Here is a 27706-nt window from a genome sequence, read left to right as displayed (position 1 = left end):
CTCAATTCTCAAACATTGAGTCAAGTAATTGACTTTGCTATGAAGTGTAATAATCAACTTTTTAAATTTTGATCTGAGAGTCGCAAAAGTAGGCCTCAATATTACTACAATTTGATGGCAATACCAACATTTCCTCAATACATACATTCAAAAGTAGAGGATATGCAAATTGATGTGGTATGTTATAAACCTCTTATCGAGCAAAAAAAGACTCAACACCATCAAGAAGAATTGTATTTATATTATAGAGAACCTAAACACATTACTCAATATTACCCAAAGAAGAGACAAAACCACAAAATGAGGAGCACAACTGTCAAAAAAGATAATGTGTTGAAAAAAAAAAATTCAACTATAATAGAGACTGTGCAATTGAAATCTTGTACAATTTCTAATGAAGGTCCTATTTTCTGTTCAAAATCCGCTTTTTTTTTTCATAATAGATGTACATTTAGGACCTAATAATTATAAAGCCTTTGTCTTGATAGATTCAAGAGTCCTACCTTATTTCTTAGACATAGAATTTGTTAAAAGTCATAAAATATCATTGGTACAAAAAACTAAACATATTCATGTAGAAATTATAGATGGTTATCCATTACCTTTTGGAGATGTTACTCATGAAATACTTTCTATAGATGTAGCAATAAATGGTCATAGTAATTGCATAATCTTTAACATAATTACATCTCCCATTAATCCAGTCATTTTAGGTTTATCGTGGTTAAAAAAATATAATCCTTGCATAGATTAGATTTCTTGTACTCTTGACTTCTCTAAAAATATAACTAAGAGTGAAATTAATTTAATAGAAAGTCATAAGTCTAGCATAATAAAACTTGTGTTTGTAGGTGTGAGAGCTTTCTTCCATAGTACAAAAGAAGGATCACGTTGAGTCATTTATGCCACACCTATTTCTAATGATGCAAAAACTTTAAGTTTCATTTTAAGCCAATATCAAGAGTTTCAAGATGTATTGAAGAAAAAAAATGTGGATATTCTTCTACGACATTATTCCGATAATTGTTCAATTAACCTTCAAGAAGGAGCACAACTACCATTTGGACCAATCTATAATATATCACAAAATGAATTAGATGAACTCAAGGAATATATTGAAGAGAATTTGGCTAAGAATTTTATACGCCATTCCAAATCACTAATAGGAGCTCCAATCTTATATGTGAAGAAGAAAGATGGATCATTGTAGATGTATATTGATTATTGAGGACTCAACAAGATCACCATCAAGAATAGGTATCTTCTACCTTTGATATTCGGACTTCTCGATCAATTGAATCAAGCTAAGATCTACACAAAAATAGTTCTACAAGAAGCATACAATTTAGTATATATTAAAGAAGGAGATGAATAGAAGACTATATTTTAAACTAGGTATAGACATTTTGAATAGAATGTCATGCCTTTTAGACTTACAAATGCATCGATAGCTTTTTAACATCTAATGAATGATGTTTTTTGAGAACTTTTAGATGATTTTGTTGTTTGTTATCTAAACGACATCTTCATCTATTCTAAGAAAAAAAATAAATATGAATTTCATATTCATTATGTGTTACAAAATTTAAGAGATATTGGATTCCATACCAAGATAAAAAAGTGTATATTATACACTATTCAAGTCGACTTCTTAAGAAACATTATTTCAAATGATGGACTTGTGATGGATCTTAAGAAAATTCAAACTATTATGGATTGGAAGATTCTAAAAAATGATAAGAGATGTCCAATACTTTTTGAGCTTTGCCAACTATTATTGGATCTTCATCAAAGACTTTTCTCAAGTTGTAGCTCTACTTACACATTTGACTTGCAAAGACAAACTTGAGTGAAACAGAGAAGCTGAAGCATCTTTTAAAGCTTTGAAGTCAACTTTTATTTTTGCACTGATCTTGTATTGCATAGACTTTTTTAAGCCTTTTTTTATGGAAACAGACACATTAGACTTTGTATTGCATGTTGTATTATCATAAATGGGAATAGATGATAAACTTCAACTAGTAGCTTTTCATTCTAGAAAATTTTGAGCAGCTAAGATTAACTATGAAATCCATGAAGTACAATTGTGGATTCATTTCAAGAATGGCGTCATTATCTAAAAGGCACTTGCAATCTAATTGTCCTATATACAAATCATAAGAAACTCAAATATTTTATGTCAGCATGTATTTTGAATCATTGCCAATTCCATTGAAACATGTCTTTATCAAGATTTGATTTCAAGTTTCTATATCAATCCAAAAAATAATAATTTTTATGAGACGCTCTTTTTAAATATTCTTATCTTGCACCAAAAGAAAGAGATGCATCTTTTGATCAACAAAGAACGATTTTCTTGAAACCAGAGTATTTTCATCTTCGAGTAATAAAATCAACATTGATTGTTGATTCAACCCTTGTGAAACAAATCCAATTAAGTATGTCTTTTGATTCTCTTATTCACAATATCAAGAATCCTTCCTCTAAGTCACAAGATACTTCTAAGTTTGAATTCAAAAACAACCTATTTTATTTTGAAGGTCAATTATATATTCCAAAAAAAAAGTATAATTACGTGTTCTTCAAGCACATCACAACTTTTTAGCAATAGGACATTTTCGATACAACAAGATTTTAGAGCTTATATCTAAAGATTTTTCGTAGCCACAAATGTTGAAAGGTGTGAAAGAATTTATTCAATCATTTGACATTTATTCAAGATCAAAAACTCCCCGTCATTGACCTTACGGACTTTTTCAACCATAATCCATTCTTGAAAAACCATGGTCTTCTATTTCTATGGATTTTATCATAGATCTTTCAATCTCAAGTTTTTATGACTCTATATTTGTGATAGTAGATTATTTTACCAAGATGGCATATTTTATAATATATACAAAATCTATTACACGTAAAAAAAACAACAAAACTCTTTCTTGACAACATATATTGTTATCATGGATTACTCAAGGATATTATATTGGACAAGAGAACTCAGTTTGTATTAAGATTTTGGCGAATTCTTTTCAAGTTTTTAAAAGTGGATACAAAACTATCTTCAACATTTCATCTTCAAATTAATGGACAAACAGAGTATATTAATCAAGTTTTGGAGTAGTATTTAAGATGTATCATCAACTACCAACAAGATGATTAAATAATTCTTTTGCCATTGGCAAAGTTTGCTTATAATAACATGATTTATTCTTCTACAAAACAAACACCTTTCTTTGTCAATTATGGTTATCATCCATGATTTGATACTTTTGACTTTTTAGAAGCTGATAATCCTATGGTGGGAGATTTGGCAAATTGTTTATCAAAACTACATGCAACAATGAAGGCATAGTTAAAAGAAGCTCAAGAACGACAAAAGATTAATACAGATATCTATCAAAAGGAACAATTACAATTCAACTTAGGCAATAAGGTATGGTTACTTTGTTGCAATATCAAGACCACTTATCATTGTGATAAATTTGACTATTATAGACTTAGACTTTTTTTCTATTTCTGAACAAGTCAATCTAGTTACATATTGATTACACTTATCAGAGTAAATAAAGATTAATCTTATATTCCATATATCTCTTCTTAAATCATATAAGAACATGAACATATTGAGAAGAAGACAAGTGCCACCTCCTCCTATAGAATTACATAATAATGAAGAATTTGAGATAGAAGAAGTCTTCGATTCAAGGCGGTGTTGAAATAGGTTGAAATATCTTGTTCATTTGTGTGGATATGATATTAGTGAATGCACAAGGAAGCCAGCAAAGAATCTTATAAATATAACAAAGAAAGTAGAAGTTTTTTTTATTGACAACATCGATCAAAACCAAGATGAAGACCTTTCTTATAAAAGAAACAAGATCTAGGTAAGATAACATTCTACCTTCTATATTTGTTTGTAATGCTTGTGTATTCATGATGCTAAAAAAATAGAGAACCAACAGCAAGCAGATTCAACTTAGGAGCCTTCATTTGCTGACTTGTCAAACAAGACATTGCGATTGTCACAACCTTCAAGACAACATAATCAAGATGAAGATTCTTAAAAACAACATGTTTTTTCTCAAATAGATGGTAAAATACAATGCGTTTGGTATCACAACTTTAAGAGAGACTCCTCATGTTTGGTAATTTTATTAGAGGTAGGAACAATTCTTGACGATATTCCAAATTTTTTATTTGAAGGAAGTTATAAAGGCCTCAACAATGATCAAATAACAAGGTGGTCTTCTTCTCCTAGTATGGGATACTATCAATAGTTGAGAGGCTCTATCAACCATCTTCGAAGAGAATAAAGATCTGAGTATGTGGCAAATATAATTCATCGCATCATAGATTTTTTCAACATATGATGACCACTCCTTGTGGAACTCGTCCCTAGAAGGAGGGGTAATGTCAAGGACATACACATATAAGCCAGTAACTACCTATATAAATAGATAGAAGTAAGTAGAAATAGATAAAAATAAATTAATTCTATAATATCTTCTATAGAAGCTTCTTAAAAACTTTATAGATATTGCTTTAAATTTATAGGTATTTATTATTGATTTTTTGGATTAGAAACATGGTCAACAAGTTGGCCATGTGCCACACATATTGTTAGCTTGAAGACCAAGCTAATTATGTAGTCTATACATAAAAAAACTTACCTTGTAAGTTAAGGCATGTATCCTACAAAGTCAATACATATTGGAGGTCCTATAGAACATCACCATGTAGCCCCATTCAAAAGAATTATTCATGTATTATCATTTGTTGATTTATTAAATAAGACATTGCAATTGTTACAAATTTGAAGATGATACAATAGAAATAAAGGACCTTAAGAATGACATGTTTTTCATCAAATATTGGGTGAAATACAACATGTTTCGTATCATGACCTTAGAAGAGATTATTGATGTTTGGTGATTTTATTGAAAATAGGAACCATCTTTTAAAGTATTACAAATATTTTATTTGAAGAAAGTTAAAAAAGTTTCTATAGTAATCAAATATCAAAGTGATATTTTTATTTTGGTATAAGATACTATCAATTGCTACAAAGATCTATCAACCACCTTCAAAAAGAATAAAGATGAGACTATGTAGCAAATACTATTTATTGCATTTTTGACATTCTGAATATTTAAGTATTGTTCTTCATAGAACTTGTTTCTAAAAAAAAAAAAATATTATGGATATACATATCTATTTAAATAAGAATTATTAAATAAAAAATAAATATAAATAGATTTGATATTTCTTATGGCAAAACTTTTTAAAAGCTTCAAAGTCTCATATTTGAATATATACTTATTTGTAGTTAAACAATAGGTTAGCCACATGTTATATATGACCACTAAGTTAGACACATGTTGTACATGCTAGTAGCTTGTGATTTAAGTTTACCATGTAAAACATTTATAGGAAACTTGTTTTATAAGTTAGATACATGTTGGAGATTCTATAGAATGTTGCCACATAGCTCTTAGTTAGACAATATATATGGAGGTAAGAATGAAGCCTATTTTATTCTTGTCAATGCCTTTTTAGTCCTTAGTCTTATTTCAAGTCTTTATAATATTCTTTTTTTTTTTACAATAGATATTCCAATCTTAACTCTATATTAGTTTTGAGTGAATATCTTCTTCTTTTTTTTTTTTTTTTTTTTTTTTAGTAATACAAGAATGTATTGAGTTTTTATTTGTGTGAAATTCATATCCTTGACATGCGATACATTTTGAACTTCTTACTATCCAAAAAAAAGATTTAATATCATTAAAAAGGATTGAATTTTTATTGTAAAGAATCTAAGCACATTACTTCATATTATTCAAAGAAGTAATATAACCATAAAATATAAGAATTATTATGAAAGAAGATAACATATCAATTAATAAGTTTTTCTAGTGTGAACTCAAATAAATTCCTATTAATTGAAAGCCTATTCTAATTTATAATTATTTATTTATTTATTTATTTAATCTTATATTTTATAAATAATATTTAGTCTAATAATTTCACTAATTCTTTAGTTGTGAGTTAAATAAATTCTTTTATTCGATGATTTATTTTAATTCAAAAATACTAATTAATTTATGAAAAGATTTAACAAATTTCCTCCTACTTCTAACTAAGAACTTAGATCCTTTAATTAATTCAATTCAAACTTACACAACCTACCACAACAATGCAAGCTACTTCAATTAACTAGCAATAGTTCCAACCTTGAAAGAGAACTTTTTAAGTGATTTTATTTAATATTTGTTGGATTTTTATTTTTATTTTTATTTTAAGAATAATTATCTAGTATTAATTATCATCTAAAAAACAAAAATTTATCCAAGGAAAATTTTCATCTACAAATGAATTTTCATCTATAATTGAATTTTCATCCATAATTGAATTCTGATCTATAAATGAGAATTCAATTATTGATGACCAACTTTCATCCATATATTTTCATCTATATTTAACCTAAGTTTCAATCACGTTTAAACCAAATTGTTTCTAGTACAAGTGGTTCATGCAATATCCACTCATCTACTCCATGCACATGCAAAAAATGTCAAGTCAAATTGAATAACAAGAACGAGTTGTTGAAATTGAACTCAACAGTTTCCAAATTCCAAAAAAGTCACAATGGGCTTTAATAACCTCTGCCTCCTACCGCTTGTCTCAAAGATCAATCGAAGATGATGAACTAGAGGTGAGAACGATACTCCTCCTCCGACTTCCACCGAATTGGCTCCCTGCTGCAGCTCCGTGGTCTGCTCCACGAAGCACTAGGACCTTCAAATGGGCGGTTCGTTGATGTTGGATCTCCAACACGGTATTTCTTTGTGTAGAAAAATCACCTTGTAACTCAGCTTGTGAATTCCATCGCGGCCACTAGATTCGAGCCCACAAAAAATCGCAACTGGGCAGAGAGTGGACCGATTCCTGTTGCTGTTGTCTCCTTTATTTTTGTTTTCCAACTTGCAATTAAAAATCGGCTTCTGCTTACAAAATCCACCCTAAGATGATACAATGTGCAACTACATTTATACTCTCAACTTTCGACTCTATTGGCTCAAAAAGATCTACAATACACAAATGTATACTACTAGTTGACACGTTCACTCCCTGTGATGACTATGCTCTAGCCTTTGTCTAATTCTGCCAGAACTCTAAATCGCACGAAGCCTCTTCAACAACATTTGCCGTAGAAGGGAAACTCTACAAATTGATTCCAACAGCTCAATGTTGACGATTGATCAGATTAGAAGAACGACGAGTTGTGGGAGTTGTTTGTTCATCCACTAAAAGAACCAACTCAATTGGATTCGATGAGGAATTATAACCTTGGCTCAGCACCGCACAATCCATACCATGCTGCAATCACAGTACCAAGGAACGAGAGCTCCTCTGCAACACCTTGTCGTTACTGACCATATACTACTACAAAACTAAAAGGAGAAATATCCACAGTTCATCAACCTTGATTTGAATTCAATGACACCTCCAAGTTGTCAATGTTGATCACTTACTCCAACCAACTAATCGTCACTTGTAGATACACCCTTGAGCTTGAAGTACGAGTATGTGGAAACATATAGAAGCTCAAGTAGAATCACACACCAATACCAACAACACTCCCCTCAAAATGGCTCAAAGAAGTAGCACAAGAGCCTTGATCTTCTAGCACCACAACGTGGAATCATCCGTCATCGCTGTTGGGACTGCAAGCAAAGAAGAAGAAGAACACGTTCAAACTCCAAATGGCAGACCAAAATCCGAGCTCCGTAGCAATCCCGCGATTTGGACCATGCAGTAGCTCATTATTTCTCAAACCAGTCGGAACTCACACAACCAATTTTTGAGTTCTCCCTATGCAAGGGCAACTACAATCAGAAAAAGAAATTGCAACAATAGCCGCACAATGCAAATCAGGAAGAAGATTGCAACACAACTTTGCTTTTGCCCACTGAGCCCTCGCAGACCACATAAAAGAGGGGAACAATAAACAGAAAAGAACCTCTAGCCGCAACTTCCAAAAATTGTAGAGCTCTGCAATACAACCAGAAATGAGGGGAAAAAAAAAAGAAAAAAAAAAGAAAAGAGAAGTGCCACTAAGTAGAACTTGCGACACTGTCGCAGCATCCAGTTAGAGAGCACCAACGCTAAAGTAAAACGGAAAGCAGCTACAACAGACGTTAATCTCCAAAGCTTAGAACAGAACACAACATGGCTGCAAAAGCAAATCCGCTCCCAATAGCCAATGACAACTATGAAGCTAGGAGAACACCGCAACACGCCAAAAATGGTAGAACTCTATCCAATCACACCGTAAAAACAAAAGAAAGAGAGAAAATGAGGCCCGAGGCACACTTTGCCGGACCCTGGCAACCTCTTCCCCAAAAACTGGGATCCACCTTCACCTCCGAAAAATCGGGGAAGGTAAGGGATCTTCTTCCTTCTTTTTCTTTTCTCTTTCCTTCTCCTCTTCTTTCTCTTCTCCTCCTTATCTTGAGTTCCTTTTCTTTTTGTTTTTTTTTTCATGTTGGGTGTTTTGAATCAAGGATTTCATCTCTACTTTTAACCTAATTTAAATATTTAAATGACAATAAAATTACTACTATAAAATCAAAGATTTTTACTAGCTAAATTAAAGAGAGATTATATATTTTGGAAGTCATTCTCTAAAAAAATCTATAAGTGATCTATTGTAGCCACTAACATTCTATTAATTGCTATTTATCTCAAAATTCTAATATTAACTCCCTAAACTTGTGATTTAAAGCACAATAAGTACTTTTTTATACTAAATACCTAAGTGAATCAATTCAATGATTCACATCTAGTTATAATAAAGATCTTGCAATTATAATTTTATATAATATCTAGTGAAGGTCTTATTTTCTTTTCAAAATTTTCTTCTTATTTTATAAAAGATGTTATTTAGGACCTAAAAATCACAAAGTCTTTGCCTTTTTTGATTTAGGAGCCTTAATGTTCTTTTTAGATAAAATCTTTGTTGAAAAACATGAAATATAATTAATAGAAATAACTAAACATGTGCATGTAGAAGTCATTTATGGTCATCTTTTGTCTTCTAAATATATTTTCTATAAAATTATTTTTATAGATGTAGCAACAAATGGTTATAATAGCTTAGTGTTATTAAATATATTTAAATCTTTCTTTAATCTAATCATTTTAGATTTATCATAGATAAAGATGTATAATCCTTGAATAGATTGAATATCTCGTAGTCTTCATTTTTTTTGAAGCATAATTAAAACTTTTGCCAACCAAATAAATAGTTATAAGTTTACTAAAAATAAAATTTTATTTATAAATATAAATTTTTTTGTAAATATTACAAAAGAATTACCTCTTTTATTATTTATATTATATCTATTTCTAATAGTAGAAAGACTTTAAGTAACATTCTAGTGTAGTATAAAGCTTATTACGATATTTTTATAATTATTAATACATATATTTTTTTAGAGTATTGTCCTTATAATTACTCAAATAGCCTTCAAGAAAAAACTTAACTGCCATTTAGACTAATCTGTAGCTTATTACAAAATGAACTGATTAAATTCAAGGTGTATATTCTTAAGAACTTGGCCAAAAACTTCATATATCATTCAAAATCTCAAGTGTAATCTTTTATCTTCTTTGTGAAGAAAAAAGACAAATCACTGCAAATATATAAATTATTAAAGATTTAACAAGATAACCATTAAAAATAAGTATATTCTATCTTTAATAATAAGTTTTTTTAATTAATTAAATAAAATACATCTATAAAAATAGACCTATAAAAGTATATAATTTGATATGTATTAAAAAATATATAAATAAAATATTATATTTTGAATTATGTATGAATATTCTAAATACAATGTCATATTTTTTGAATTCACAAATGCGCTAGTTGCTTTTTAATATATAATAAATTATATTCTTTTAGGATTTTTAGATGATTTGATTATTTTTTATTTAGACAATATTCTAATCTGCTCTAAGAATATAGATGAATTTGAACTTCATATTAATCTTATGTTATAAAAACTTAAAAATACAAGATTATTTGGCAAGATAGAAAAATATGCATTTTATTCAACTCAATTTAATTTTTTGAAATATATCATTTCAAATTATGACTTTACAATGGATCCTAAGACAATTCAAACTATCATAGATTGAAATATTTTAAGAATAATAAGATATATTTAATATTTTTTAGAATTTATGTATTACTATTAGATTTTTATTATTTTATTTATTTTATTTTATAGCTCTATTTATATATTTGACTTGCAAAGACAAAATTAAATTAAAAAAAGAAGCTAAAATAATATTTAAAGTTTTAAAAATAGATTTTATTTTTATAATAATTTTATATTATATTGACTTATTAAAGATGCTTTATATAGAAATAAATGCATCAAACTCTATCTTAGGTATAATATTATCACAAATAAAAGCATATGACAAACTTTATTTAATATCTTTTTATTGAATTTTTTTTAATAGATGAGATTAATTATAAGATCCATGTCAAAGAATTTTTTGTAATTTTCAATTAATTTTAAAAATTATGCTATTATTTGGAAGATGCTTTTAATCTAATTACTGTTTATATAAATTATAAGTATCTTAAGCACTTGTCAAAGACATGAATCTCGAAGAAAGAAAATCCTTAATATACTCTTGTGTCGCTGAAACAAACTAGAAAGTCACTCAAAGATGATATAATATTGAATTAGAATGGCTATTGCCAAAAACAAGAATATTAGAAAGGTAATTGACAAGAGTGAAGAAGGCTTCATTCTTGCCTCTATATATATTTTCTAACTAAGTTACTTGGCTATATTTTATAAAACCTTCAACAGGTGTTGACTTTATTAGCCACATGTCTTGACTTGCAAAGCAAGTTATCTATGTATGCATCATATAGTTAGCTTCTACAAGCTACTATACGGAGTTAATTTGTTCCACGAGCTACCAATACATGGTTAACTTGTTGGCCAAGTTTTTAACCTACAAATACATCTAAAGTCAAAATCGCATCTATGAAGCTTCTAAAAAGCTTCCCTAGAAGATTTTATGAAATTAATCTATATTTCTCTACTTCTATTTAATCATATAAATAACTATTGAGATAAATGTATATGTCTATGACAATACTTTATGTTAAAATCTGTTTTGAATTAAAAAAAAAAAAAAAAAAAAAATTGAAATGTATCTTTCTTAAGATTTATATTTAGTATCATTTATTAATTAAAAAAATGACAAGATTTATTTAATTTTCTTTTTAGAAATTGTCATATGGCATGATTTTTTATCTAAGAATACATTGGATACCTAGTTGTAGAAAGTTTAGCTTTAACTTATTGGCCAAATTTTAATAAGTAATATATTTTTATTATAGAAGACAAATAAATATAACAATATCAAAAGTTATTTTACTAATAAAATCCTTTTATATTTAAAATTTTTTATACATAAGGCTTTCTAAAGCATTTAGAAATGCCCTAACATCCTTTGTTATACCAAGTCATAACTAATCATTTGTCAGTAAGCTAGTTTTTTAATAAGCTCAAAAAAAATCTATCTTTATATCATAATTTTTTTATAGCTCCATATTTCCATCTTTTACATATATATATAAAGTCTTGTCTTCCAAAAATCTTTTTACTTTACATAAAATGCCCAAATTGTAGCAAAATCCTTTCAAAATATTTTTTTTCTATAAAATATTTTTTCTATCCTAACTTTATAAAATTCATATCTCTTAATCCAATAGTTCAATTTTTCTCAAATTTCTAGATAATGTAGAATTTATCTTTAAGCTTTATCAATATAAAAAAAAAAAAAAAAAAAAAAAAAAAAACTATAAATCTACTTCCAATCAACTGGCATCTCTAAATCCTAATTTATAAGCACCTAAGTACTATTTTTCCTATATCTCAAAAATCCAAAACTTAAATTATACAAAATTTATCTATAAAGTTTATTAATATCATAATACACATTCTTAGAAATTTTTAGCCAAAATCTTGTCAAATTGCTTAAGATATAATTCAAAACACAACTACTAGTAAATCAGCCTACTTACTACCTTTAGATTATAAGTGTTGACTTCAACTTCCTATATCTTCTTCATTACAACTTAAAATTCATCAAGCAATGTGCAAAAAATATAGTCAAGAAAGTGCTTTTTTAACTCTAATTGCCAATCCTTTATTGTTTTCCATATGTATGTATTATATCTAAAAGAGTGGCAATAATTACAAAATCAACACCTTAACTTTGAGGGCCTATTATTCTTTCATGAAAACTCCAAATCACTCAAAATTTGCACCAAAACCATAGTTAAAATTCTTAAACTTCATGATCTTAGCCTCTCAATTTCAAATGCCCTCAAAAAGATAAGCATAATTCCTAATAAGGCCTCGAGCATCCTCTTTAAAGTCCATTGGAGATGCCTTTTGGCCAATAGCGATGGAGATTTTTATCATCCATCTCCATTCATCTATATGGACGTCTTAACTATTCTTTTTGCTATCAAATTCCTTTCCAATCTTTTTTCATATAAGATTTATATAATATATTATATACCAAATAAAAGAAACAAAACAAGATTTTAAGAATCATCAATGTCTAATAAAGGTGGCTCTAAATATATAAAACTATTATCAATATAAAATCAACTTCAATACTAGCCTATTTAAACTAACTATTTCAAAGTAATTATCTAAGCATATTTTGTGTCTAACTAAAATCTAATAACATGGCTCTCATTACATTATATAATAAATTATATATTAAATATATATGTGCATTATTTTCACATAGTAGCCAAATTTCAGCATGATAACATTCTTATCTTACACCAAGAGATATAGTTTTATATCAATAATGATTTTTTTTTGAAGCTTAAGCAATTTCATCTTTAAGCAATGAAATTAATATTGACTATTGATTCAATCTTTTTTGATCAAGTTCAATCAAATATATCTTTTAATTTTCTTATTAATGATATTAAAAATAATTATTTTAATTTTTATGACATTTATAGGTTTGAATTTAAGAATAATATTTTTTATTTTGAAGGATGCTTGTATGTACTAGAAAGTAAAAGACAAATACAAGTTCTCTAAACTTATCACAACTTTCTAATTAAAAGATATTTTTTAATACAATAATATTTTTAAATTATTTGTAAGAAAGTTTTAGTGGCTTCTAAAGATGTGGCATGTAAAGACTTTGTAACATAATATAATATTTTTTTAATATAAAAAAATATTCTTTTAATGAAGATTAAAACTTTTTCAACTATTTTTTATATTAGCACAACCATAGTTTTTTATTTCTAAGAATTATATCACAAATCTTCTAATCTTAAGTTTATATGAATCTATATTTGTAATAGTAGATTATTTCACTAAGATAATATATTTTATATTGTATATAAAAACAATCTTGGATGAAGAAACAACTAAAATATTTCTTGACAATAGTTATTGCTACCATAGATTACTTAAGAATATTATATCAAATAGAAGGACTCAATTTGTATTATAATTTTGGAAGACTCTTTTTAAGATATGAAGGTAGATATAGAACTATGTTTAACTCTCTATCTTCAAATTAAAAGGTAAACAATATGAATAAACTAAGTATTAGAGTTATCATATGATGTGGCATTGGGTGTCAAATTCCATTAGATGTATGTAATTTAATTTAATTTAGTAGATTTTCACCTATTTAGTTTTTTTTTGTTAGTTGAATTTGTTAATATGAAATAGGATTTGAAGACTTATGTAGAAAACCCTCTTAATTTGAAATTCTTGTTAGATCAAATCTTGTGAATGCCTTTAATAGAGATTTTTTTTTTTGAAAGATTTTGATTGATTATGGTGATTTCTCTACATATATTTTTATTCTTTAATTTTTGTTTTGTGGTATAAGAGATTATTTAACTTAGTAATATTTAGATTTTTTATCTTTTACTTGATAAGAATTTTTTTTTTATCTTCAATCTATAACATGTCAAATTGAAAATAGAATAATTAAAAAAAAAATTGTATTTAATATTTTTACATTGATGTGCTGATGGGCATTGTTTTGTTATTAAATCATGTTGCACCGTGGTATTGTGTAGCTAGATTTTTTTTTATATTTGATTGTTGAATATTTTATATATTGGATTAATGCATTATTGTGTTGCTAGTATTTAATTGCTACATACATTGATATAAAATACAAGGTTTAGTAGAGATATGATGCATCATGGAAGAGTGCGGAGTTGAAATTCTAATGCAATGTTGGCTACTACTGCAAGGTTATTATTGCAGTGGAGGGTTTTGATTGTGGTGTGGTATCAGATGTTACGGTGCTAAGTTATTACATTAATATAGGAATTATTTCATTTATTGCTATAGTGCAATGTATGTGCAGTATTAATCAATTATTCCATATAATTGTAGATGGAGTAGCTACAGATTGATTTGTCTACATTCTTGCAGTGTCATTGGAGCATACAACAAAGATTATTTTGTTTTTTTATTTTTATTTTCCTCAAAAAACAAAAAATTATGGGTATGTATGGATGTAGTTGGAATAAGCAAAAAAATTATGTTAAGTTTTTTTAAAAGTTTTTAAGGATTACTTACTTTGTGATTTAATTTTTTAGCTTTCATTCAAAATTACAAGGATTTGGTGCAGAATAAAATCCTAATTTGCATCAAAATTTACTACATTAATTTACAAGCATGTGCAAAAGTGAAGTAGTTAGCAACAAAAGGAATAACTAGTGGCAGTACTTTGCAATACATAGTGAAAGAAGACGCCTCAATTATAGAACTTATACAATCATACAATCTATTACAATGCTAGATCCACTAGGCAATAGACAATGATGTATAATCATAGGACTTTTATATATCCATACATATACACAAAATAAAATAAAATGTCCAAAACTTTTAAATTTCAAAGTTTAGAAATTCACTCTAAGAGCATACAAAGTTCAAATTTAATTATTTTTGAATTACTTTTATATGGAAGTTGCTCAAAAAAAACCAATGGTATTTTAGAATTAAAAATTAATTAATTAAAGACTATTTAAATTACTTAATAATATTTATTGTTATTTATTTTTTACTTGAGTTTTAAACTTTTTCTTATCTATATTTTATATTTTGGATTTTTTGTTGCAATCTTCTTTTATTGTCATAGCTTTTGTACTTCATAACCATCAAGTATAAGTTGATACCAATTGCTTAGTTTACTTGTGAGTTTCATTTTTGTATTGTTAGAAATAAAGATTCAATGTGGATTTTAGATTTTTGTCTTTAGTACCTTCTTGTCAAAGACATATATTACAAAGAACCAAATGGTCAATACACTCTTGAGTCATTAGAAAAGAATAGATATTGATTCAAAGATGGTATAATATTAAGATTAGAATGGCTATTAGCAAAGACAATAAGATTAGAGACTCTTAAAAGAAAACTAAAAATAAAAAAAAGTATTGATGAAAGAGAGAAATTTCTCACTCTTGCCTCCATAAATATTGTCTAATTATGAGCTATATGGCAATGTTCTATAGGATTATCTTGTAATATATACACATGTCTTGCAAATTGAATACGTATCAAATAATCTATAGAATGTTGCCACATAGTCTCTTTGATAGTATATATGGAGGCAAGAGTGAGGCCTTTGTCACTCTTGTCAATGTCTTTTTAAGATTCTTGCCTTAATTCAAGAATATTTAGTTTCTTTATGTTGAAGATTAGTAATTCTAGTTTCTATCTTATATCTATCTTTGATTTGTTTACTTTCTCTTTTTAAGTATCATAAGAATATATTTTTTTTTTAGAATTTTTTTATGATTCATATCCTTTATATGTATATAATAATATTTTATTAAAATATTTACTTATTTTAAAAATAATAACATATGTTTTATTTTTATAAAATTATTATTGTTATATTGATAGAATTAATTTTATTTTTTATTATAAATCATAATAACATATATATAATTATTATTATTATATTTTTTTATTATTTCTAAGCAATAAGTGCATTGCTATTTTTTTCTTAAAATGGTTAATTAATCAACCTACTTATAAATAGAGAGGAATTTGAACTTCCAAAATTCTTAATACTTTGGTTTTCAAGACCAAATCTTTCAATTGTTGAAACATCCATCATTATCTTAATACAATTATAGGATTGTTAAGTCTGTATATTAAAGTGAATATTTTATGGACCTTTTTGAAAGAGTATTTATTTGTTTCTATATATATTCTATGCAACCATTAATTATTTTAGGTCATATATGGTCTATCCAATCTTACATAAGCCACACACAATTTCTTTTATGTATTGTTTCAAATAGTTTTTTAATATACTTTATATGCTCATTGATTACACTATGACACTTGATATTTTAAAAAACTTGTGATTTAGTATGTAGAATCAATATATAATTTGAAAAAAAGTATATTATTATATTTTATATTATCTAATACCTTTGTGCTTTTAAGACTTCCATGTGACATATTCTTTTTTTTATTTTTGAAATTCATTTATTTTGTTTCTTTAATTGCAAAATTTACATTTTAGTCAACATTTAGTTTTTAACTCAATACACATAAAACTATTGTTTCTACCTTAATTTGAAAAATAGCACATGTTTTTGGTATACACTTTGATTTTTAGCATGTTCAAGAAGTGCTTTTTACATGTTTAAGTGATGCATTGTTGAAAATAATCATTCTTCTAACTAGGTTAATTTTTTTGGTATACACAAAATTTGAAAATTTGAAAATAAATAAATAAAAATAATCATTTTGAAAATAAGTACTCTACTAGTTACAAAGTTGTTTGCTTAAATGCATATCTCAATAGGCTTTAAAAAACCAAGATGACTGATTGTTTTTTTACATCATTCTCTGAACTCTGAATGTTTTTAGAAAAATTATAATTTGCAAGTTCCAATGATTTGATGATTAATCATCAATAATGTAATATTTGTTGTTTTAAAAAATGTGCCTTCTTATTTAAAATAGAAGTATTTTGATGGAATTTTTTCCACTCACATGTATAAATATATATATATATATATATATATATATATGTTTTCATTTACATGCTTTGTGTAGAACGACTTCAAATTGTAAAACAGAAGGAAATCATATTTGTTTGACGTGTAATCGATTTTGGATTGTTTCAACATGATAAAGTTACACAAGAAATGAAAATATCGCCTTATAAATCCAATTTCAATGAAATTGCAGACCTCCTAACACCATTCTAGTTCATGAATGGGAATCTTCAACTACTTTTGTTTGCCATGCACGGAGCTAGAAAAAACAATCAATCAATCCACAAAAATGGCTATATTTCAGACAAAAGATGCTCATTATCCAGTTAAAAAAACACACGAGTTATTACTACCCATAAACAGAAACATAGGATTATTTATTCACGAACTCATGTGTCCCCAAGGGACGCTTGAAATGACACTTTTTTCAAATGATGAACATCAGAAAGGCACAAAACAAAAATTGCAATAAATGTTATTGCACAGGTCGCTACATCACTTCCTCGTCCACAGCGCCTCCACCTTTTTCGCCAATGATTCCTTACCCACAACATTAACTTAAAAAAAAGTCTATAGAATATGAACAGAAACCCTTCAGTTGTCAAGTTACAAAAAACATAAAAAAAAAAAAAAAACAAAACAAAACAAAAAAAAGAAAAGAAAAAAGATAGTGGTAAGATTGTGCTGTTGAATTAGGTTGCGCAGTTGCTTCATAGAAAAAGGACACCAAGCTCCTACACATGGATTTGTGTTGTATTATGGGGAGCGCAGAAGCAAAGAGTGGAAGTTACTAAAAAAGGATGTGATGCACAAGCAGCAATTTTGGGAACAATGATTAAGGGTCAAATGCTGACAATAGCATGTGACCCGTAGTTTACATATTAGCCTCCAAAGTAACCCCCTTAAAAAGGACCCAGCTGGCGTGGATTCTATCCAAATATGATAGGGCCACTCCCCAAATGATTCCAATCAAACTGGAAGGAAGGGGAGCAACGGTGGCGGTTGGGAACCCCCTAACGTGGCTGTGTGAATAGGGACGAATTGGGAATTAGGGCTCCAAGCCCATCCAGAGTTATCTCCGACTGTGTTCATCGCAATCGCAGTAGCAGAAGCACCAGCATTGACGTGAATTTGCTTGTTGGGTTGTTTTTTATTTTATTTTTCATGTTGTCGCGGAGTGCTGTAGTTCAGCGTCCTGAGCCGCCCCCCTGCCCCATCTTTCACTTGTTTACAGCTCGCACTTCGAACCCCAAGGCCTCCGGACGCGACTGTCTGACGGATTTGGTGAGGCTTGGTGGTAGCCTCGACAGGGAGGCTGTTTGTCGAGAAGGTCGAGTTTGGGTGGGGTTGGTCTAGGACGCCAGGGTGCTGCACTGTTTACCGAGATGAGTACAGGCAGGGGCGGCGGCGGCGCCGTCGTCGACATCCCAGTTAGCACGAAGAAGGTGGTGCAAGACCTCAAGGAGGTGGTCGGGAACAGCGAGGAGGAGATTTATGCCATGCTCAAAGAGTGTAACATGGACCCAAACGAAACCGTGCAACGGCTGTTGAGTCAAGGTACGCTCCGAATGCGCGCCTGAATTCGGTCGGCGCGATCGTTCTTGTGCTCTGCGGATGGAACCTAATGCCGCGCAGTCAATGGTTAGTGGGTTGATAGTTTTGAGCGTAGAGGTGCGCGACGGGGGCCGTGATCAGGTAGGATTGGCCCTCCGTGGGCAGGTCTATCCGTAGGGCCTAGCCTCGTCGTTCTCTGCATGATTGGGTCCCGAACCCGGTCACCCGTGCTGCTGCAAATTGGGAAATCCGTGCTTGCGAGTAATCGATTGAATGTCGGTGCAATGTTACAATGCTCTAGTTTGGGTGTTTGAGCTCGGTAGTGAGTTGGATTCCATGCTTGGTGGAAGGAACACTGCGGTCGTCTTGTGCCATGGCTGGTTGAAAATCCCCGAGCTTCGACTTCCTTGAGGAATAGACTTAACATGAGACTCCAACAGCAGGGTGATACTTGGCGCGGATTAGAGCATTTGGGGAGTTTTTAGTAATGGTGTATTTCTGGCGTGAACAGGGCTTCGCATTATAGGGTTCGACATGGACCAGTTGATTTATTTTGTCGTGGTCGAATTTTATTTGTTATGAACCCCAGTGGACGGGCAGGAAGTAGTTTAGGGCTTTTTGGCATCCCAGTGATTAAAACCCTTCGTAATTGGGCCGTGAATCAGTGCACCTGAGGTGTCAACGAGGGTGATAGTTTTGTGGGTGGCGGGTGGAGCCTTTGACGTGTTGGTATTTTCTTTGGGTTATTGTGGGGGGCAGGGGTATTGGGGCTGTTTCCTTACACACGCACCGCTACTGTGAAAAAAATTTGGACCTTTTTACTGCAATTTAGACTTTGCTTCATTAGCGAGGTGTTGATTTGGCAAAGCATTAGGTGGGTGCAGGGTGAGTGAATCGAGGTGCTAACGGTGGGTTTGATGATGCCAGATTCGTTTCATGAAGTGAGGAGGAAGCGGGACAAAAAAAAAGAGGTGAGAAACAGTGGAGGTTTGGAGCTGAGTATTGCTATTATAGTTCCTGAAAAGAAAGCTGTGTGTGAATGTTGGGAGCGTTTCGGTGAGTCTGACACTCTGGTGCATGATGGTACACAGCGGAGTGGAGGAGCGAAGGACAGGGATGTTGACATGATGGGGCGTCCTGGGAGTGGTGGTTACACCAGGGGAGGTGGGCGTGGTGGTGGTGGTGGAAGAGGAGGTTCTCTGCCGCGTTACAGTTCACAAGGTGAGTGTTACTGCTCATTTCATGTTTCCTCTCTCGTTGAGCAGGCTAAGGTATGCAGGGGAATGCGTCGAATGTAAAGAATATGTAAAGGGTCGTAAATGAAGACAGCAGATGAGCCAGGGATTTCATTCTCCTTCGTCCAACGATTGAGCTGCGTTGGCAGGGTGATGGATGGAGTTTCATGATGTGGATTCTAAGGACAGTTATGCAGGCGAGGGTAGTGGTACAAGTTTGGTCATCTTTACAATCAGAGAAGTGCGTGTCGCGGGAACGTCTTTCATGGTGAATGTATTGATCAACGAATTCTATGCAAAGAATGCTTGGTGTTTGTTTGAGGAAATGGATTGGCACGGGGGGGGGGAGCGGGCGATGTAGTTTATGGGCACTGTTAGAATGGTAGCTCCGAGAGTGGCGCGGTGGGTTTTTGGGGAAGGGTGTTATGATTTGTGCGGTTTGTTGGGCTGTTCAGAGTCCCCTGGTGGGCGAGGTCGATCGTATGGGAGAGAAAATGGAATTCATTCTGGTTCACAAAGTTCGAGCACGTTTTCAAACTCGAGCCCTGCACACGGTCCCGCGAAGCCGTCGGCTTCGGCGCCGAGGTAAGCGCGAGATACCAGTTAACGAGTCGTATGGGAGTGTAATGCCACCATTTCACGCAGACGTTGAGAGCGCTATGTGCTACATTTTAGGTCAAGCTCTGTTGTGGGGCGTCTTTTTGGTATAGTATATTGTGGCAGACCAATTTGGGATTCTTAGCATTGGCCTTGTTTTGGAGTTGTGGGGTGTAGTTTGGGTTTGATCGTGTTGTTGAGCGGGGGTGGTTGGTTGGTCAATACAATTTTTGAGGCATTGGTTTCTGGAAATGGATCTTTGAGTGGCGTGGTTGTGAGTTGCAGCCCTGTGCCGGCCGCAACAGGCGCAGCACTACCAGCTCAAGCCCTGAATGCAGGCAGCGGAAGCTCAGCAGGAGCAGCAAATGGAATCAGCGGAAATGTGAGACCCTCACCAGCCCCTCAAGGAGCATGGGCGTCAGGTCACAGTACAATGGCAGATCTATTAAAAGGACGAGCAGCTCATCCTCCACCTCCCTCGAGCTTCCAAGCCCCTCCAACTCCCCCAATCGTTCCGGCCGTCCAAGCGGCGGTGACGCCGTCGTATCCAGCAGCCGCAGCCCCTGCGGCAGCATCTATATCCTCACCGGAGTCGTCGGAGTTTTGTTCGTCGACTGCGGACCCGGTGCTACTAACGTCGATAGATTCGCAGGCCCTGGATGCAAAAGTTGCAATCCGATCGGTGGGCAATCAGCTGCCGATCGGAGACCAGCCCGTAAGTTCGACGGAAACAGAGGTGACTATAAATTCAATCGCAGCGTCACCATCCGCTCAAGCAAGCGTTAATCCAGCGGACATAGAGCCTGGACACCTAGAGACTGAGGTGGAGGTGGTGGGAGCGCGACCATCTTCTCCCTCTGCTGCGGCAGCGACTGCACCGTCGAATCCAGATGCGATCGTGGACGAAGCTGCCTTGAGGATGGAAGCCGGCAACTCGCAAGGACATGCGTCAATTAGCGTACTTGGCGGGAGTCAGTTTAACGGGCGGCCTTTGTATGGATCCTTGCAGCAGCCTGTGGGCACTCAGAAAGGTATGGGTGCGTTGGATATTTTATGGACGACCGGGGGACTGGGGTTTTCTTTTTGGGATGCAGGGATGTTGGTTGGGCCGATTTGATGGACTGTCGGGCATGGTTTTGGAACTTGCAGTTGCGGGGAGCGGTGATTCGGAGTGGACGACCAATGCCCCAGGTCATAACTTGCTAGGAGTGTCATCGGACGGTAGTTCTCAGGGTCTGGATGCCGTGGACCCCACGAGCATAGCACAAGCTTACCATTCTTTGAGTATACAGGATGATGAGCCGGTGATCATACCGACGCATCTCCGAGTGCCGGATGCTGACCGCTCGCATCTTAGCTTCGGCAGCTTTGGGGCCGATTTCGGGACGAGCTTTGCGCTTGCAGAAGTGCAGGAGAACAAGAAGAACGTTGAGACAATTGCAGCGGAGGAGGCTCCCATCGAGCTGTCTCCTCCATCAAGGTGAGCTCGTGAAGTTGAGGTTGAAATGGGATCTGTAGCAGCGTTGAGTGCATCATACTTGGGTTATGTAGGAGCGCTTTCGTTTTTGTGGTTCGCCGGTAGGTGTGAGTGATTATTGGTGCAGTGAGAAGGTTGTACGGTGTGCATGCGAGCTGATAGGTTATCATGGGTGATTTCCAGCGTTGAAGCCCAAGTGCAGACGGTTCAGTCGTATGGGCTGCAGCAAGTGCCGACTCTGGTGGAGAACATGACCACGACCGTGGAGGCGCCATCCGTGGTCCATCAAGCTCCTGTGGTTCCAGTTCAGGAGCAGCACACGAAAGCTGACCCTGTGGTGCAGCAGACACCTTATTTCTTGGGGGCCTCAAACTACCCTGGGTTTGGGCGGATGCCACATATCCCCGGCAGTCAATATGGGTACGAACAAGCGGAGTCGGTACCTCAAGACGCACCTCGTATTCCAAACATAATGGTAGGTGATGAGCATGTGGGGCTGCGCGCTGTGTTTAATTGTTCTCTATTTTCTGCCCTTCTTTCTGTTATGGAGCCTGGCCGTGGGTTCAGTTTCACTTGCCTAGCTTGTTGGAAGTATGTGAATGAGTATGTGGTTGAAACGATTCATGGCCTGATTGGCTTGCTTGATGCCGCTGTTGTGATGTTACGCAGCCGACATACGATCCGACGACGAGTTACTACACTTCAGCATTCCGGGGAGCAGAATCCGATCGGCTGTATTCTCCCTACGCTCCGACTTACACCGCAAGCAAGTATTCTGGGAATATTGGTCTGATGGCAGCTCCATCCCTTCCATCATCTCAGGAGGTGAGGGATCTGGTTTGGAATAGGAAGGATGCGGCTCTGATGTTTTTGAGGAACCTGTGTTCTGAGAGACTTTCATGATGCGATTGTGATAAAGAGGGTTGTGTGGTTGTGCAGCGAGGGAATGCGATGCTAGCTTCTACAACACCCAGTGTGAGTGTTGCGCAAAGTTCGCAACCGGGAAACAACGTGCAGACTACACAAGTGATGCCCCAGCAGGCTTTGCCGATGCATTACTCGCAGCCACCTTCGGGGCACTTCGGGAACTACATGGGTTACCAGTACATGCCGGCTACTTTTCCTTACTTGCTGCCTTCGTATTCGCACCACGTTCACAACTCGAGCAGCGCATCCTACGCTCAGCTTCCAGCAGGTTCCACGTATACTCCTGCAGCAGCGGTATCTTCTTACCCAGCGAGCGGAGCGGCGGCTGTGAAGTTTCCGATGCAACAGTACAAGCCTGGGGCAGGGGCCGGAAACGCTCCTCATTCTGCGCCAACCGTAGGATATGGAGGTTACACGACCACGCCTTCAGGATATGCGTCGAGTCCTACTGTGACAACCGGAACTGCTTCTGGGTACATGGACGTGAACACATCGCGTTACAAGGACAGCACCTTGTACATTCCGGGTCAGCAGGTATGGCGATGCGCTCCAAATGTTGTGAGAGTGCAGAATAAGGGTGGGTGCGTTGACATGGTATCTGTGAGTCGGTAGGCGCAAGCGTCTTGTGTTGCATGCATATTTAGGGATGGTTTGATGGTTTTGATTGTTGTAAGTTGGATTATATTGGTGAATGCAGTGGGCTGTGTGGCGCAGTCGATGAGGCGTTTTGAAGCGCCGAGAGACGGATCTAATAGTGTAGATGTTGTTTGGCAGCAGGGAGACAGTTCGACGGTTTGGATACAAACAGCGATGCCTCGAGACATGGGACCCTCCGGGGCCATGCAGACGAGTTCATACTACAATTTGGCCGGGCAAGGTCAGCACAGCGGATATGCGCACTCTCAGCAACAACCCACGCACGGGCATGCGCACCCAAGTGCGGCGTATGCCAACTTGTACCATCCGTCTCAAACAGGGCCGGCCCCAAGTCACCAGATGCTTCAACAGCCCCAAAGCATGGTAGGCGGAGGGGGGAATAGTCAAGCCGGAGCGTTCCAGCGTACACAACAGACATGGAACAATTCGAACTATTAGTGGGCTGGCGTCATGTAGTATGTGCGAACGCGCAGATTTGATGTGATTTCGGTGCGTTTGGTGTGCTGGGGGGTTGCTGACTGCCTTGGCTACATTGATACTCTCCACGCCAATTCTAGATGGTGGCAGTGTAGCAGATGGGATTGTTGTTGAATAGGCAGCTTGGGAAGGCCGAGAGGGGTGGGTAATGGCACATGAAGAGTGTAAATACAAGTTTGACGATAACAGTAGGATGGGTATGGCGGATTCAACCGTTGTCCTTGCCACAAATTTTGAATCACTGGCACACAATGAAACTGTTAAACTTTGAGCTTTTACTCGCTTAGGAGATCCACAGGCGATGTGCAAATGTATGCGTAAATATTTGGGAGTGGAGTGCAAAGCCAGGTTAGTGTCCATGAACTCCTGTTGGCAACGTTGCTTATGGTGAAGCGTCAGTCATCCAAAATCCTCATGAGACATTCTGTAAGCTAAAATTTTGATTTGCTATGTTGTGGCATCATGATATTGTTTTAGGACGAGTGTGGAACTGTTTTTAGTTCATTTGGTTCAGGTGGAGTATAGTTTAAGAGCCGATATGAGAGTCTCAAATAACATTCAGCTACACTTCATCGATTTGGGAACCTGTCTTCGAAACAATTCGTTGTTGAATCGTCTGCTAAGTTGTAGGGTAAGTACGATCTATGTACACTGAAGAGCAATATGAATATGTTACCAAATTTTAGCATGTTAAATTCAACATGTACGGGACACTTCTTTTACCACAAAAGATTGACAAGCACGATTATTTAAAATTCCACTCCTTCCAATACTATTTGTGATAATCACTGAAATGCAACAACCCTTAATTTGTGTGAGTGTTTACTCTCAGACCGTTCAGCAGCACATCCTTGCGAGTTGGTGATGACTAATTGGAAATCAAATCTGAATTTCTAAGTTTCAAAGTCGATTCAAAATATCCCAATATGAATTTGGGTCATCAAATCTCATTTGCAGAAAAAGATTTTGTCATGTCACTGTCATTTAAACAGCGGGGAGAAGAAGGAAATGCCAAGAAATTGTCTTCCGCTGTATACATCTTCATTAGTCTCTGGAGGCAAAATGTAGACGTGATTCTATAAATACTATTCATATCAGTATAACGAGGGTATCTGAACTGAATCGACAGAATTGTCCCAAGTTTGATGGCCTAGGAAAAGAATGTCGTCACATTTCCCACTTGCATCATCAACGCTCCTGTGTCTCACAAGTTTGCTGATACATCCCGGTGACATCCTACACACAAAGGAATGCTACCATTAGGGACGAAAGACCAGAGTACCAACAAAAAAGATCAAGTATATCGTGCCCCATCCAAACACATGGCAATTCTCATGGAGGCACAAGCTATGACGCTTGCAAATACGAGATGAATCAGACAGGCCATTTCGACAATGCTCTCTTGAATGGAGTAGATGCGGGCCGCAGCAACTTCAAAATTTGTGAAAAGGCCCAGAAGAGCGTTATCACATAATAAGGAATCAAATAAACCTAAAAGCTAATGGTGGACATAAAGTTCAAGATTAAGAAACGAAGAGAATTGATCTGCTTCGCACCGAACGGTGCATCCACGTGCAGAGATGGGCTAATACTCTGGGCAACAGATTCTCGCCCACAGAGGAACCATCACTCAAGCATAAAGAACCCCAAGGAAGGAATAATATCAGCCGATCCTCGTAAAATGATTATCGTATACTAGAATAATCACAACAAGCGATACGAAAGAAAAACAAGAAAAAAGAGAACAAGAACAACAACCACATCTACTCAGAGAAAATAACAGAAAAGAGTACCTCACTTAGACGATCCGATTCTCTCAGACCTTGAGGAAACTGAGACGTAAAGGCTTACGCGCCAAGCTTTCTCATCCATGAAAGTATAGAACAACATTCCATTTGAAATTGAAAGAGGACAGGCTGCACAATGACAATAGTATTAACTACATTAAACAATGAAGAAAAGTCACATGAAATCCTTTTCCAACTCCGCCAAAGATTTTCCCTTAGCAGCAATATCCTTGTTAGATATCTTATCCTGAACCATGAGTTTTGTGTAGCTCCGCATTTCTGCCTGCTTCTCTTTTTCCAGCCGCTCTATTTCTTCTCGACGATTCTGCGAACGGTTTCAAAATCATTAAAACTTGAGTATCCAATAATCCCCAATTCTTAGATCCAGATATTCAACAGAGCGGATGAAAAATGCAAAAACAGTATCCCGTCCTGATACTCTCTAAGACATCTCTACCAATAATTAAGGGTTTCCTCTAGGAATAAATTCACTTCGACTTGACTGAAAGTTACGAGTTGTGAACAAGTAGAAATGGTGCACTACTGAAGTTGTTGATGCTAGAAATGACTAATCATGCCCTCCAACAAGGAACAGATGCAATGCATATTCTAAAGAAATATGAAAACGTCCAAAGGCAAAGGGATAATACCTTGTCCTTGAGAAGTGCCTTCCGTTCATTTCTCTCTGCAGCGTTGTAGGCCTCCCTTTCAGCTGCATTCAGCATATTCACCGAGCATGTCTATGATTGGCATCAAAAGGAGGCACTTTGATTTGTACAAAATGTGTTAGCTAGCAGAACAAAACACTGTAAATAGATCAAAGACACGGAAACAACTGCATCTTTCAAGTCTGGTGTTTCTTCGGTATTGGTCTTGTTCAACCGATTCACGATTTCGTTCTTGGGTGTCTCAACCCTGACTGTCCGCACCTGCCAATAGAGTACCAACTCAGCCCAATTCAAGATCCATGGACCCGACCACATCAACAATATACCTAGCTCTGCTGAAAACAAGTGAAGAGTCCACTAAATCTTACAAACTTAGAGTTGTGGAAGCCAACTTGGCCAACGTCCATGCTTTGAGTCTTCCTCAGGTTGTACCACGGTGTGTAAACAACGTTCAAGTTGTTGAGCTTGTTCTCTACACAAGGTACCATCTACCTGTCCATTAGACTAAACCTCAAGTGTGAAAACACCCACTTGATTACAAGCAGCGTATGAAATAGTTCTTCCCACAACTCACACAACGTAAAACGTATATCTAGAACCTGATTCTAACTACATACCTTGGATGGAGTTGGCCTTTACGAGCTGAGCACAATCTTCTAGAAGTTCAGGGCTGATCATCTCCATGGTCTGGCCCTTGGGCATTCTGAGGTAAACATGAGCAGATGACAATTTATCCACATGGAACCTCTACCAATAATTCAACCCCTCATTATTGTTGCGACGATTGCAATTCCTTGTCCTAAATGGATTCAAGGCAATATAAAAACTACTGAACATCTGTCTCATATCATTCGCTAGAGATAGAAAACCCTCTCCTGACTCCTGCACGGAAGTGGGTCCACATTGCAAAAATATTTCAGCAGAAATCTGCCTATACAGTCGCAAAAGCATTGCACGTCGTCACAGCACCTTTAGTAACAAAAACAATAACAAGTAAATTGCGCATTAACCAGAAAAAAACTTTACTATCTTCGATGCTGAATGCTTCAAGTAAGCTTGTCACAAATTGAGTCAGGCTCAGAGTGCAACTAATATTTCCGTTCCCTCACAAGTGTCACGCTCCTCACCAAGGCTGTCAAGGCCGCTAAATTCCGTAATATATACTCGTAAGCCAAACTAACCAGCCATATACAACTGAAGGAGATCAA

General features: G+C 34.6%; 2 protein-coding genes and 1 long non-coding RNA gene across 7 annotated transcripts; 1 reads left to right on the top strand and 2 right to left on the bottom strand.

The window, feature by feature from the left end:
* Positions 1-6596: 6596 nt before the first annotated feature.
* On the bottom strand, positions 6597-8226 carry LOC149988347 (uncharacterized). Its single transcript, XR_016504704.1, has 2 exons — positions 8018-8226; positions 6597-7721 (listed from the first exon to the last, which is right to left on the bottom strand). It is a non-coding gene; the product is annotated as an uncharacterized LOC149988347 (long non-coding RNA).
* Positions 8227-18211: 9985 nt separating this feature from the next.
* Positions 18212-24321, top strand: LOC112286850 (uncharacterized). Of its 2 annotated transcripts, none has more exons than XM_024529171.3 (10): positions 18212-18676; positions 19601-19644; positions 19765-19894; positions 20364-20493; positions 20791-21536; positions 21655-21985; positions 22166-22457; positions 22652-22807; positions 22922-23443; positions 23687-24321. In XM_024529171.3, the coding sequence occupies exons 1-10, from the start codon at positions 18505-18507 to the stop codon at positions 24002-24004; spliced, it is 2841 nt and encodes a 946-aa protein (XP_024384939.1). In that variant the 5' UTR covers positions 18212-18504; the 3' UTR covers positions 24005-24321. The 2 variants fall into 2 exon arrangements, with proteins under 2 accessions (XP_024384939.1, XP_024384938.1); XM_024529170.3 differs by having other exon boundaries at positions 18221-18676; positions 23684-24321.
* Positions 24322-24832: 511 nt separating this feature from the next.
* Positions 24833-27323, bottom strand: LOC112286851 (uncharacterized). 4 transcript variants are annotated; one of them, XR_002971153.3, is made up of 5 exons: positions 27116-27286; positions 26867-26970; positions 26481-26759; positions 25837-26155; positions 24833-25279 (listed from the first exon to the last, which is right to left on the bottom strand). XR_002971153.3 is itself a non-coding variant. In XM_024529174.3 (4 exons), exons 1-4 carry the CDS (start codon positions 27198-27200, stop codon positions 26137-26139), a joined length of 270 nt encoding a protein of 89 aa, XP_024384942.1. In that variant the 5' UTR covers positions 27201-27312; the 3' UTR covers positions 25985-26136. The 4 variants fall into 4 exon arrangements, 1 of the variants encoding a protein (XP_024384942.1); XM_024529174.3 differs by lacking the exon at positions 24833-25279 and having other exon boundaries at positions 25985-26155; positions 26481-26542; positions 27116-27312; XR_012218209.2 differs by lacking the exon at positions 24833-25279 and having other exon boundaries at positions 26081-26155; positions 26481-26542; positions 26760-26970; positions 27116-27323.
* Between the last annotated feature and the right edge of the window lie 383 nt (positions 27324-27706).

Source organism: Physcomitrium patens, chromosome 9 (genome assembly GCF_059467195.1).
Source record: "Physcomitrium patens ecotype Gransden chromosome 9, ASM5946719v1, whole genome shotgun sequence".
NCBI lineage: Eukaryota > Viridiplantae > Streptophyta > Bryopsida > Funariales > Funariaceae > Physcomitrium > Physcomitrium patens.
This window is presented reverse-complemented; position numbering and strand designations above follow the sequence as displayed.

Coding starts and splice junctions, on each gene's coding strand:
- LOC112286851 (XM_024529174.3), bottom strand. CDS start 27,200: ATGCCCAAGGGCCAGACCATGGAGATGATCAGCCCTGAACTTCTAGAA. Junction 26,971..27,115: donor AAAGGCCAACTCCATCCAAG/GTATGTAGTTAG, acceptor TACCTTGTGTAG/AGAACAAGCTCAACAACTTG. Junction 26,543..26,866: donor GCTTCCACAACTCTAAGTTT/GTAAGATTTAGT, acceptor TGCTGAATGCAG/CTGAAAGGGAGGCCTACAAC.
- LOC112286850 (XM_024529170.3), top strand. CDS start 18,505: ATGAGTACAGGCAGGGGCGGCGGCGGCGCCGTCGTCGACATCCCAGTT. Junction 20,494..20,790: donor CCGTCGGCTTCGGCGCCGAG/GTAAGCGCGAGA, acceptor TGTGAGTTGCAG/CCCTGTGCCGGCCGCAACAG. Junction 23,444..23,683: donor TGTACATTCCGGGTCAGCAG/GTATGGCGATGC, acceptor GTTGTTTGGCAG/CAGGGAGACAGTTCGACGGT.